General features: G+C 52.4%; 1 protein-coding gene across 2 annotated transcripts in view; it reads left to right on the plus strand.

Annotated features, from left to right (window-relative positions):
- Positions 1–338: 338 nt before the first annotated feature.
- Positions 339–13730, plus strand: part of LOC146339200 (uncharacterized) — a 77730-nt gene continuing 64338 nt past the window's right edge. Inside the window, exon 1 of one of the 2 annotated variants that reach the window (XM_084811651.1) lies at positions 339–725. In XM_084811651.1, the coding sequence (XP_084667777.1) occupies positions 462–725 (264 nt within the window). In that variant the 5' untranslated portion in view covers positions 339–461. The remainder of the gene's footprint in view (positions 726–13730) is intronic. The other variant, XM_084811650.1, reaches the window with a different exon arrangement.

The raw sequence follows: 13730 nt of genomic DNA on the forward strand, positions 1-13730 counted from the left end.
GGGCGGGCCAGAAGGAGGCCGGCTGGGCAGGCGCAGCTCCTGGACCGAGCGGCGGACGGGCCGGGCGGCGCGGGGAGAGGCCCCGAGGGCGCGGCACGCGGATCCGCGCAGAAGCGGGCGGGCGAGCGCGAACTGCTCGGCCGAACCGAGCAGCGTCGACGGCGAGCGAGGGGCGAGCGGCCCTGCAGGGCCTCGGAAGCCCCCCGCCGCCGCCCTGCTGCCACGTGGGCCACTGAGCGGCAGGGCGGGACCCCGCTCTCGCCCGCGGCTCCCCGCCAAGCGCTGTCCCCGCAGCCGAGACGGCCGGCTGCCACAGCCGCGCGCGTGCGCGTGCGGCCCCGCCCCGCCCGACGTGCCCGGGGGACGGGCTCCTCTCGGCCGGGCTCCCCGGCTCTCGGGGCTGGAGTGGTGGGTCGCTATTTTTAGCCCCTCCGTGTTTCCAGGGGAAACCTAATGACGCAATGACGTCAACGCAGGTCAGCAGCGGGCCGGGGGTGGAGCCGCGCCGCCGGGGTGCCGGGCTCGGCTTCTTCGCGGGCGGGGCCGCGCTGGGGCGGATGCCGGGGCCGCGGCTGGACGCGGGCAGCGGGGCGCCGTGGAGGCCCCCGAAGCGGAAGGCGCTTGCAGCGGGGCGCTTTCCCTACGCAGGAACGCGGGCGGGAGACAGGAGAGCGCGGGAGGCCGCGGCTGGCGCTGCATCCGCTGGAGGACCCGGCGACCAGAAGGTAGGGCCCCCGCCCCCGGGGATGCTCAGCCCGCCCCCGCGACGGCTTGGTGGCGGCTATTCATAGGCTCCGCGGGCAGGAATTTCCCCTCCCCTCCCCTCCCCTCCCCTCCCGTCGGGCTCGTTTAGCTGTGGCGCTCTGAGGAGGGCGGGTGGGACGCTGCTCCTCTGCAGCACCGAGGGGTGGGGAGCCGTCGTGTTTGGGGGGTCCCGGGCGGGGGCGGTGTGCAAGCAGGACTTTGCCCAGGGCGGTCGAGAAGGGGGCTGCCGGCTCGTAACTCCCCCTCCCTTGTCTTCAGTCCCTGTTCAGGACCGAGCCAGCCCCCGGGGGCCGGTTGCCTGCCCGGCACGCGCCCCGACCAACACGCCAGGTGGCCCGGTAGCCCGGCGGCCGCGTGCGCTCCGCTCCGGTCGCCGCCGGCCGGACGCCTCACCCTGCCCAGCGGCGGCGCAGCCACCGCTGTCAGCCAAGCGTGGCGGCGGCCCTTCCCTCGCCCCCCGCCCAGAGCCCCGCAGCGAGGGGCTGGCTTCCCTCCACAGCTCCCAGAATCGGGGGGGCTCCTCGTGGTGCACCCGAGGACGCTCGAGGGCGCGTGCACTATACGCATCCCGGTAAGGACCCCGCGCCCCGCCAGGCTCCCACGAGCCCCGCCCGCCGGCGGGGTCCGCATCCCGGGGCGCCTCCTCCAGGAAGCCGAAGCGCTGCCTCGGGGGGAGCGGCCCCGCCGGTTCCTGCAGCCGGCGCCGCGCAGCTCTTGCCGCGGCCGCGGGGACGCCGGGCGAGGGGCGGCCGAGTCCGCTGCTCCGGCGTGGCACGAGGAAGACCCCCGGGGCCGCCGCGCGCCGCGCCGCTGCCCGTGAGGCGGGGGCTGCGCCCTGCCGCGCCGGCGGCTCCTGCCCGGCTCCGCCGCTTCGGCGCCTCGCCCGGCGCAGTCGGCCGCTGTCCGAGCGGGAGCCGCTGAAGCAGCCGCGGCTGCCTTCGCGCTCCGCGGCGCCGCTCCCGCCGTTGCTTGGTGTCAGGCGCCCTCCGCGCTGCCGCTGCTTGGCCCACAGGGGCGCCCGCCGGCCGCCGCGCTGCCCGCCGGCGGGCGCTTCGCGCGCCAGGCTCCTCCCTTCCCCGGCGAGCTCGAGCGCCACTGGGCTCCCAGGGCCGCTCGCCTGCGGCGCGAGGAATCCCAGGGACGGCCGTGGGGTGCAAGAAAGGCCAGGCCAGGCGGGGCACCTGCCAAGCCCCTGGGCAGCAGCCTGGCTCTCTTCGGCAAAGGCCAGGCAGAAGCACAGTCAGGCATGCTGCCGCGTGGGCAAAGGGGTCGAGTGGTGCATCCCAAGGATGTCATCTCTGGGTCATCTCAGGTGTTGCATCATTTGTGCCCACCTCCAGCATGGTGCCTGAACGCCGCCAAGAGACCCGCAGCTGACTCCGAGCTTGCCTTGGGCTGGCTTGGTGTAATTCTGGTGTGTGTGTGTGTGTGTTGTGAAGCTCTGCATGCAATATGTGGGTGCAGAAAGGTTCAGGGAGGGCAACCTTTCCTCCTTGGCCAAATGGCAGGCAAGTACTGGATGGCTGAGAGCCATGTCTTCTGATCCATGGAGGATGAGGTTACAAACTGCCACAGCCTTCCCCAAGCTGAGGTGCTCCTGATTTGTTGGACTATAGCCCCTATCATCCTCAGCCAGAATGTCTATTGGCTATGCCATCTGGGGATGATGGGAATTGTAGCCCAACTCATCTTGAGGAAGGCTGTCTTAGATCAAGGCTGGGAAAGTTGCCCAGTTGCTATCGGCCTCCATTTTGCCCAGAGACATATCAATGTCCGCATAGAGAGGACCATACTGAAAATGTCCCAGCTGTTTTGCACACAAAAGGCTGATTCACCCTTCACTGTTCTTGCCAGGTAGAATTTGATTCAGCTGGAATCAAGGGGGGCTACTATAGGACTACAGTAGGGTCTACAGAACAAGAAGTGAGGAACAGAATGTAACCTCAAGTAAGCCAGGATCCCTGTCCGGAAACACTTTTTTAAAACCGAGGGGGGGGGGAATCTTCTTAGCTGTAGCAATATAGAAAGGAGAAAGGCTGTGTCCACAGGGCCTCATACTTCTCTTGGCTCACTCTGATGTTCCAGATCTTGCCTTGGGAACCCAGAATGAACATTCCTCTCAAATCATCAATAAGCAGTTGCCAGAGTCCTCTAACTAAACACAGCTCATCTGGTGCTGCAGGCTGCAAAACTGTGCTGGTACCGTGTCTTAAAATCCTGCATACTCATTCAGCGGTGGTGTGTCCAAACATGTTGCACAATACAGGCTTCTTTTTCTCAGCCAGTGCAGAAGGCTGCAAGTCCATACCTCCGCACAGTCCACACTGAGCAGAACAGCCAGATATTTTGCTCCCTGATACAAAACAAAGCAGTATCAGGAACAGCAAAGGGGGATCTTTGCATGGGTTTGACATTGCCCACAGGGATCAGGATGACCAGCCCCTCAACAGGAACAGAGCCTGACGGGGCTACTGGACAGACGGTTCTTTGCTGCATGCCATTCCCTTGGCAGCCCCCTTCCTGGCCTCACACAAGGCAGCCTGGTCCATGTGATGCATCATAGCTGAAGGGTGCCATTCTTGCCGGCAAGACCTTCCAGCCTGCACTATGTATTGAATCTTCTCAGCCGCATGGGTTGCTGTTGCCTGCGGTGCTTCACCAATGCGTTAAGTGGGTGTGGAGAGAGAAATAACCTTGTGCTGTGGTGAGGAATAGAATATTGCCCCTGATCCACTCTTAAGAGTGCTGCAAGCTTGGCCCTTGGATGATGCCTCAGCAGGGCCTAACAGCTTATGAACAGAAGAAGACCCCACTGGATCACACCAAGGGTTCCTCTAGTCCAGTATTCTGCTCCTACAATAGACATCCTGATGCCCCAATGGGAAGCCCACAAGCAGGACAGGAGTGCAACACCCCCCCACACACACTCATGTTGCCAGTAACTAGTGTGCAGGGGCACATGGCCTTTTATATTGGTGGTACTATATCGCCATCATGACTAATAGCCATGCATGGCCTTACCCTCCATGAACTTGTCTCATCCCCTTTTAAAGCTGTCCAAGGTCGTGGCCATTGCTACATCTTGTTGAAGTCTGCGCTGTGTGAGGAAGGACTTCCCTTTTATCTGTCCTGAATCTCCCACCAGTCAGCTTCATGGGATGATCCTGCTGGGTTCTAGCATAATGAGAGAGGGAGAAAATGTCTCCCCATCCACATTCTCCACACCATGTGTAATTTTATCCACCTCTCTTATGTCCCCCCCCACACACACACACTTGCCTTTTTTCTGTGCTAAAGGGCCTGAAACATTGTCACCTTTCCTCATACAGGAGCTGCTTCAGCCTCTTGACCATTTTGGTTGCCCTTTCCTGCACCTTTTCCAGCTCCACAACATCCTTTTCGAGGAGTGGTGATTAGAGCTGAACTCCAAGTGTGTTTACAACATAGATTTGAATAAAGGCATTATAATACCAGCAGTTTTATTTTCAATTATTTTTGTAATGACCCCCAGTGTAGCATTTGTCTTTTTTGCAGCAGCCTCAGACTGAGGCAGTGTTTTCACTGAGCCACTCACCGCAACTCCATGACCCTTTCTCCAGCCAGTTACTGCCAGCTCATATCCCATCCATGCATGTGTTATGTAAGGGTTCTTTGGTGAAGTGTGCATCACTTTACACTTCCTTACATTGAATGGTATTTGCCATTTTGATTTCCATTCCCCAAGTTTGCAGAACCTGCCTAAATAATTTGGCATCATCAACAAATTGGCCACCTCACTGTTCACTCATAACATGAGATAATTGATGAACAAGTAAAAACACACTTGTTCCCAATACAGATCCCTGTGGGACCCCACTGTTTACATCCCTCCACTGGGAGGGTTTACCATTTATCCCTTCTCTCTGCTTCCTGTTCTTTAACCAGTTACCGATCCACAAGAGAGTCTCTCCTCTTATCTAGGACTGCTGAGTTTGCTCAGATAGGGATTGGCAAATCTGTCATGCTCAGTCTCATCAAGGCTCTTGTGTTTTCACTGCCCAACTCATTCAGAGCCAGGTCTACATCATGCTGCAAGCCTCCCCTGTCCCCGCTCAAAGGTAATCATACAAATTTCCATTCATATTTTTCTAAACATTTTTTGCACACATTTCTTAGAATCATAGAATAATAGGGTTGGAAGGGGCATACAAGATCATCAAGTCCAAATGTATGCATTTTTTCTCATTGAGAAAACGCGCTTTGTGCACATTCAAATGTACCTGTTCTTTTAGTACACATCCCCCCCGCCAACACTCTCATTGCAATACAAATGTATGGATTTCATTAATGAGTTGTGTTCCATTCCATGTTCAGTCTAGAGGGGCAAACTGGGTATTCTTACTTACATTATGAACCCAATGAATTTCTCACCCATCCCTATTTTCAGGAATCTTTATTGAGGAACTTTGTCAAAGGCCTTTTGAAAGTCCTAGGAAATAATATCTATTGGATCACTCCTATCCATATGGCACTCTCAAAAAAGACTAAAAGGTTAGTGAGACAGGCCTCATCTTTGCAGGAGCCGTGTTGATCCCTTTTCAACAGGGTTTATCCTTCTATATGCTTTAATAACACTTTCCATTAATTTCCCCAGAACAGATTTTAAGGTAGCCAGCCTTGAAATTTCCTAGATTCTCTCCCCACCACCCCATCCTTTCTTAAAGATCAGCATTACATTGGTCACTCTCCAATTCTCCAGTACAGAGGACAATCTTACATATTTTTTGTTAGAAGATCAGCAGGTTCACATTCCAGTTCTTTAAGAACTCTCAGGTGGGTACCATCTGGACTAGAACTTCATCTCTTGTCACTACTCTTCGCCTTAGTTCTCAGACTCCCTTCTTGAAAATATTAGTTCAGGCACAGGCATCTGCCCTTCATCTTTTTCAGTAAAGACAAAAATAATTCATTCAGTTTCTTCACAAATTCCTCATCTTCCTCTAGTACTCATCCAGCAGTCCAGCCAGCTACCAAGCTAGTAACCTGCTTCTTAGGTATTTATAGTTTTTTTAAAGTACTGGTTTCAGTGTTATTATTAATATATTCTTCAAAATCCTTTATGTATCCCTTAGTGTCTGTTTGTATTTCTTTTGTGCAAGCTGATGTTTCTTTTTGTTCTCCTCACTCGGGCAAGACTGCCATTTTCTGAAGAAAGCCTTCTTTTCTCTAATAGCTTCCTTGACACTGCTTGTTAACCAGGCTGGTGACCTCTCAGACTCCGTGCTACCTTTCCTGAACTGCAGTAGACATTCTAGCTCAGCTTCTACTATTGTGCTCTTGAGTAACTTCCAAGCATTTTGGAGAGATTTGACTCTCTTGACTTGCCCTTTCAATTTCCTTTCTAGCTGTCCTCTCTTTCTTGGAGACATTTCCTCCTTGAAGCTTGAAGACTGCTGCAGTTGAACCTGCCCAATAGGCAGCTGCCCTCTACAAGGCACAGGCACGCGCTCACTTACATTTTTATTAATAATTATTATTGTTTTGTCAGTCTTGTCCCCAACTTCTGTGAGCAGTGAGAAGTTCCTGAGGCATCTTTTACAGAGTCTGCATCGTTGTTGAAGAGAGGATTCTGGAGCTGTAGAGCATATTGATGCTATGTTTATTTACAAATAGCCATATATAGCTGGAGGGAACTGGAAAGTATCCAGACAGACTCTGCTTGTCTCCAAAGCAGCATCAGATTCCCCATAAAAAAAAACACCAGACAACTTACATTTGGACCCTGCCCCCCACCCCCTGTTCCTGCTCCTTCTTCCAGCTGTCTGCAAAACCCAGGCATGGACCTTTGGATGGCTGTATCCCAAGTGTTTCTCCAGCCCCCACCACAGTCTGTGGGGCTTGCTCTAGCTCAGAACCAGCAGACATCAATGCTTATTGAGGAAATGCCTTCTCTTCTTCCAAAGGCCCTGAGCAAGCCCCTTCAGATAATTCTAGGGACATTTAATGAGGACGTGTGCTCCTGAGCAAGCAATCGAGTTCAAGAAAAGGGAGCCATTCCTTCACATGATACACCGTGATAGCTTTTCCATTATATTATTAAATATTTCTATAGCATGTTGCAGTATATGACTTGGATTCCTGCACTGAGCATGGGATTGGAGTTCGATGGTCTTGTAGGCCCCTTCCAATCCTACTATTCTATGATTCTATGATATGAAGTACTTTTGCAATATTTATTGAATTTATCTTTACAAGAGTGAAGGGCTGAATTCAAACCTTCCCCTAACTGCATCTCAATAAAGAGAAGTAACTCCCACTTGAGTGAGACACTCTGCCAGTAATGGGTAAGGTTCAGTTGGAGGTTTCAGGTCCATTTCCATTGGAGTTCAGGCCTGGTTTTAGCACTGTGGCTGCCTGATGGATGACCTGTGCCAGGAGAGAGAGCTGGAGATAGTGGTGGGCGGAGGGGGGGGGGCACAACCCTGTTGATCCTCCTGGACCTCTCAGTAAGGTTCCATCACATAGGCTGACTGGGTTGGGGATTGGAGGCATCATGTTCCGGCAGTTCCATTCCTACTTGGATGGCTGATTTCGCAAGGAAGCATTGGGGAACAACTGTTCAACTCCCTATCATCTAAGCTATAAGGCCCTGAAGGAGAGAGACAGAGGGAGCACAACTCTGCGGATTCTCCTGGACCTCTCATAGGCTTTCCAGGCTCCTGTTCTATTTAATATCTAGAGTGAGGTTTGGGATGGGATGTCATAAGTATGTTTGAAGACTACATGGAAACATCAGAATGCAGTCGCTAGATTAACTGACCGGGACTGGGCGTTAGGATCATATTACTCCTGTGCTAAGCCAAGTGCGCTGGATTCCAATCCATTTCTGGGTCCAATTTAATGTCCTGATTTTGACCTTTGAAGTCTTTCATGCTTTAGGACCAGGATTCTGAAATGACCATCTTTCTCCATATGTACCTATCTGTACATTAAGATCTTCAGTAAAAGGTCTCTTGCAGATGCCCTGGTCATCTGAAGTGAAGCAGGGGAGCTACTAAAGAGATGGCTTTCTTGGTGTTGCCCCACCCCCCCGCTCCCAGTTGTGAAATCCTCTCCACAGACAGCTTTGCTAGGCACCCCCCTTATTGTCTTTTTGGTGCCAGGCAAAGACTTTTTTCTTTTCCCAAATTTTTTAGATACAGTTTTAATCTTGCGGACTCTTTTAATGCTGCATTTGTGAAGTTTGTTTACTATGCTTTGCTTGTATTTACACTTTAATTTGTAAAAATTCTTTTTTGTCAACCTGAAAGACTACCTTCTCCCATACAAGCCTGCCCAGTCCTTAAGATCCCCTGGAGAGGTCACTCTTTCAAGACTGCCACTTTCAGACGCACGTTTGGTGGCGTCCTGAGAGAGGGCCGTTTCAGTGGCCACTCCCAGGACTTCACTCCAGGAGCACGTTGTAAAACTCTCGTGGCCAACATCCTTCTTGGTGTGGCGTGGCGTGGCACGGCGTGGCTCCTTCTTCCATCTAGGGCAGTTTTGATTCCTGTTGCCACCTGAGTGCATGTTTGCCTAGCTATTAATCCTCTCTCTGACACTGGCACTGCAGGTTACCCACTGAAAACAATGGGCAGTAAGTTCAGCATAGATGAAGGAAAATTCTTCTTCACACAGCAGGCAGCATTTGCATGTGGCGTTCCCTGCCACAGGAAGCAGGCATGAGAATTCAGCACTAGCTTAGGGCAAGTTCTTGCCTGAGCTTTGATGCAGGCTCTTTCACATTGGACTGGGGTGTTTGAAAAGGGAGGCCAGCCCAGCCACACCATTAGGCAGGGTGAGGCAGGTGCCCCAGTGCCAAATTTGGGGTGCCATTAAAGGGAGGACAAACCACCACTCAGTTTATGACTGTATTTTTATTGGTATGGAAGCAGGGGTGGCATGGCAGGGGTGGGAGAGACAATTTTGTCTTTCGTCCAGCGATGCCAGAAAGACTTTGACCAGCCTTGAGGGGAGAGGTTCAGATGATCTGGTCCTTCTTCTTAGGGATGTATGGATTTTCTTAAATCCGTTCTGTCCCTGTTTTGTGGATTGTCAAGCATCTTTCATTTCATCATCAGCTCCTTGACAGAATTGGATGTTTTGTCTGACAATTTAATAGAATCATAGAATAGTAGGGTTGGAAGGGCCCACAAGGCCATCGAGTCCAACCCACTGCTCAATGCAGGAATCCAAGTCAGAGCATCCCTGACAGGTGGCTGTCCAGCCTCATCTTGAATGCCTCCAGTGTGGGAGAGCCCTCCACCTCCCTAGGTAAATTCATTCATTTGCAAATGTGCATTTGCGCTAATGCACACTTGCACAGAGTGTGAATCCCCCGCCCCCCGTAAAAAAGGTCCCCAAGTCTGTGGAGTCAATGCAGCTCAGAAAGAGCCAGTCCACTGAAGAATTCACAGATTAGAGTCATAGAAATCCAAACTCATTTGAATCTGTCGCAGATTTCTCTGACATTCCTAGAAGAGCCCTGCTGGAACAGACCAACGGTCCATCTAGTCCAGCATTCTGTTCACACCAGCTGTCGACCAGGAACCCACAAGAAGCGCATGAGCGCAGCAGCACCCTCTTGCCCATGTTCCCCAGCAATTGGTGTACAAAGGGATACTGCCTGTGGTACTGGAGGTAGCACAGAGCCATCAGGCCAGCAGCCATGGACAGCCTTCTCCTCCATAGCATCATAGAATATCAGTTCATAGCAGTTCCCTGAACCAGGGGTGTGCCGACTTTAGCCTTGCTGGGTCTACTTTGTTTTCACTACAGCTCCACTGAGCTGTGCCAGCCTCTTCCACTACACCTGAGGGCAGCAGTTCAGCTTTGAGGGTGCAGAGCAGGCCATGTGGTACGCGCAGCACTGCCCTGCAATATCTCCCGCCCCCCTTTCCACAACCTAGGCTTGCCTGAGGTGGCCACCTCACTCTGCCTAATAATAGGTCTGGCCCGGAACTGTAGGAGCAACCCTCACTGAAATCAGTGGGACTTGCAAGCAGGCACCTTTATCAGATCTACAACATGTTGATGAATAGGCAGGTGGGGGAGAATGGAAGGCAGAAATCAAATCGAAGGCTAGGCGAATGCCGCCTTCTGCTTTGGGCTGTTCTGCTGTCGCCTTTCTAGGGCCTCTGCAGCATTCTGGGGAGTCACGTTGCCTGCCTGGTCTGTGCCATTGTTTGCATGAGATCATTAAAACAGTCTCCCCGGCCTGTTGCCCTCCAGATGCAGCAGCACCCAGGTGGCTCCAATCCTTCCTGCCATGAGAGGAGTCTAACCTTAAAGGCGGCCTAAAAATTAGGGATGTCAGAGAATTCCACCACGGACTCAAGTGAGTCCGGAATCCATGGCGGAATGGCCTCCTCCCACCACCACCCCACTGGAACAGAGCTTACCTGGCGGCGGATGCGGCGCTGGTGGCTCCAGCTGGTCTCCCGGCTGGCTGCTGCCGGGCTGCTGCTGCCGCAAATGGCGGCCATCATAGCGGCCGCCATTTGCGTCCTTGCAGGCAGCCGTGATAGGCTACGTAAGTATTTACATAGCCTATCACGGCAAAGAGCAGGGACACAAATGGCGTAGCGGCCACCATTTGCGCCCCTGCTCTTTGCGGTGATAGGCTACGTAAATACTTACATAGCCTATCACAGCTGCCTGCAAGGACGCAAATGGCAGCCACTATGATGGCTGCCATTTGCAGCCGCAGCAGCCTGGCCACGGCTAGAACTCCGGCTGTGGCCAGCCCTGGCCGGCGGCTCCGCAGAGCAGCCATGGAGTGGAGCCAGCCGGGGAGGATTCCGGGGGGAGGGACAGAGCGCCTCCCCCACCGTGGATTGCCTGGCACGGAGCCAGGTAAGACTTTCGTACATTCCTACTAAAAATAAGTTTAAATAACAACAACAACAACAACACAAACTTTGGCACAGAATGATGGGATCAGTGGTGCGACTTAGTAATTTCAGATGCTGAACTTCATGGTCTTATGTGGGGGTTGGGTGGGGGGCTTTAGACAAACTTGATAATTGCTTCCATTGTAAAGCACAACCAACATTTCTCTTCTGCCCCCCCCGGCCCACTCCAGCTATCATTGCATGCTTTAAAAATGCTTCAACTTTCCTGATATACACAACAACAAGCTGTGCCAACCCTGATTTTTTTAAAAAGATACTCTGAGCATGTGTAGTTTTGCATTTTAAACTCATTTAGATCATAGCACCATCATAGAATCATGAAATCATAGAATAGTAAGGCTGGAAGGGGCCTACAGGATTCCAGTGGGGTTTGCTTCCACTGCCTTGGTGCCAGCATCACCTCCTGCCATGCTTGGGGGGGTCATTTGGGGGGCCCTGGACTTTGGCCCCAGGGTCCAGCCCTGGCTGCCCTACTGCGGTTGCAGTCATGCTGGCTAGGAAAAACAGGAGTTGCTGCCTGGCAAATCTGGGGGACGCCAGGCAGGGGAGGCTGTGCCAAAGCCAAGGAGCCCCACCCAGAGCTGTCATGCAGCCTCTGACCACTACTGCCCCTGCATTCCATCTCCAACAGCAGCCAGGCAAGTCCTGCTGGAAGCATGGCATGAGCCCTCTCTTGTCCTTCGTCCTCCCGGCATCTGATGTGTAGAGGCAGGCAGCCTCTGAACATGGAGGTGGTCTCATTGTTGAGCCATCATAGCAAATAGCCAGCCATAGACCTTCCTTTTGGGAACTGGGGAGCTTGCCGGTCCTAGATGGGCTGCATCCCTCAGGAGGGCAGGTACGTCGTTCGGGGCGCTCCGGGGCTCATCATTGCCATTAGAGGCCCAAGAGGCTTCTGTGGCAAGGAGCGCCTATTGCCAGCTCAGGCTGGCATGTCCGCTGCACCCTTTCCTGCCCGGCCACAGTAGTCCATCCACTGGTAGCCTCACATCACGTAACCTGAAGGGATCCGAGCTAGTGGTGACTGACCAAGAATGAGATCTTGGGGTTGTGGTGGACAGCTCAGTGAAGATGCCAACCCAGTGTGTGGCCACTGTAAAAAAGGCAAACTCCATAATTAGAAAAGGAATTGCAAATCAAACTGCCATAATCATACTGCCCCTATACAAACCTATGGTGCGACCATGCTTGGAATACTGTGTCCAGTTCTGGTCACCACACCTGAAAAAAGAGATTGTAGAGCTGGAACAAGTGCAGAAAAGGGCACCTAAAATGATCAAGGGGCTGGAGCATCTCCCCTATGAGGGAAGGTTACAACAGCTGGGACTGTTTAGCTTGGGGAAAAGGAAAGTAAGGGGAGACATGATAGAAGTGTACAAAATGATGCCTGGTGTGAGGACTGTGGATAGGGAGACTTTTTTCTCCCTCTCTCAAAATACTAGAACCCAGCGGGCTCATCCCATGAAGCTTCTCGGTGGGAGATTCAGGACAGATAAAAGGAAGTCCTTCTTCACACAGTGCGTAGCTAAGCTATGGAATTTGCCACCATAGGATGTTGTGATGGCCGCCAATTTGGATGGCTTTAAAAGGGGGTTGGACAAATTCCTGGAGGAGGAGAAGGCTGTCCATGGCTGCTAGTCCTGATGGCTCTGTGCTACCTCCAGTGCCAGAGGCAGTATGCCTGTGTACACCAGCTGCTGGGAAGCATGGGTGGGAGGGGGCTGTTGCCCTCGTGTCTGGCTTGTGGGTCCCCAGTCAACAGCTGGTTGGCCCCTGTGTGAACAGAATGCTGGACTAGATGGACCCTTGGTCTGATCCAGCAGGGCTCTTCTGATGTTCTTAAATAAATAAATAAATGCTTGTGGGCAAAATATTGGGATGAATAATGAATCACCCACTGAAGGAATTCCTCCAACAAAGCTGAGGAATTTGTTGCTCTCAGGAAAGTATCTCAAACTTGAGCGCTTTAGAATAAAGTGGTATTCTGGCAGCAACTTTCTTCTCCATGGTCACTTCTGTGGATTTAAAGAATTTCAGTTCTACAGTTTTGCCATCTTCAGAGGATCGGTATGGGAGCAACAGGAGCATTCACGTCAGCAGAGGGGCTGGTAGGCTGAGCACAGAATCTGGCAAGGTATTATGTTGGCTGTAATTGGCATCCGCGTTAATTCCAGGTTTCCTTGCATATAAAACCTTGTTTGTTTTGTTTGTTTGTTTGTTTACCACTCTACAACCAATGAAACATCTGAGCAATGAACGATAAAAAGGGGAGACTGATCATCATCATTATCATCAAAATGCAGAATTAAAACCTTTGAAAGCAGATTGTGCCAATAAAACTGTGGGTGGTTAGTCAGGGGAGGCTTGTTTAAATAAAGCTGTCTTCAGCAGGCTCCAAAACACACGATGTTGGTGCCTGCCTCACGTCAACAAGCAGGGAGTTCCACAGGGAGGGAGCCAATACTCTGCAGCCAAACGGACCACAGGTCCGTGCAGAGTCAGCAGGGTCAGAGTCAGCCTCATCTGATGACCTCAGCGAGCAGGCAGGCCGATGCGGGAGAAGGCACTCGCCCAGGCGTCCTGGTCCCAAGTTGCTTAGGGCCTTATACACCAACCAACAAACAAACAAAAATATACCAAGATAGCAGTTGCTGCCACCTGCTTCTCGTGGAGAGGGTGGATCAGGGCCACACAGGCGTAGCACCTGCCACTCCATGTACATTGACCCATATACTGCCTACCATCCCTAGTTTCATCCCTGCAATCACTAAGTTGGATGAAAACACAAAAAATCTTGTGGCACCTTAAAGACTAACACATTCATTATGGCATAAGCATTTGGAGGCTAAAGTTTTCTTTCTTGGTTCCATGAAGCATTAACCTCAGTTGGCAAGAATATCAATGCATGTGTGTAGAGATAAAATTGTAAACAGTGGAGTTAAATGGCCTTGAAATGCAAAAAGAACTAACTGTGGAAATTAAATCTGCAGCTGGTACAGAATGCGGCGGCTCGCCTGATTAAAGGCAGCCGCC

This window comes from Heloderma suspectum, chromosome 7, assembly GCF_057233095.1.
Source record: "Heloderma suspectum isolate Gila_16-S chromosome 7, 16-S_ref, whole genome shotgun sequence".
Taxonomy (NCBI): domain Eukaryota; kingdom Metazoa; phylum Chordata; class Lepidosauria; order Squamata; family Helodermatidae; genus Heloderma; species Heloderma suspectum.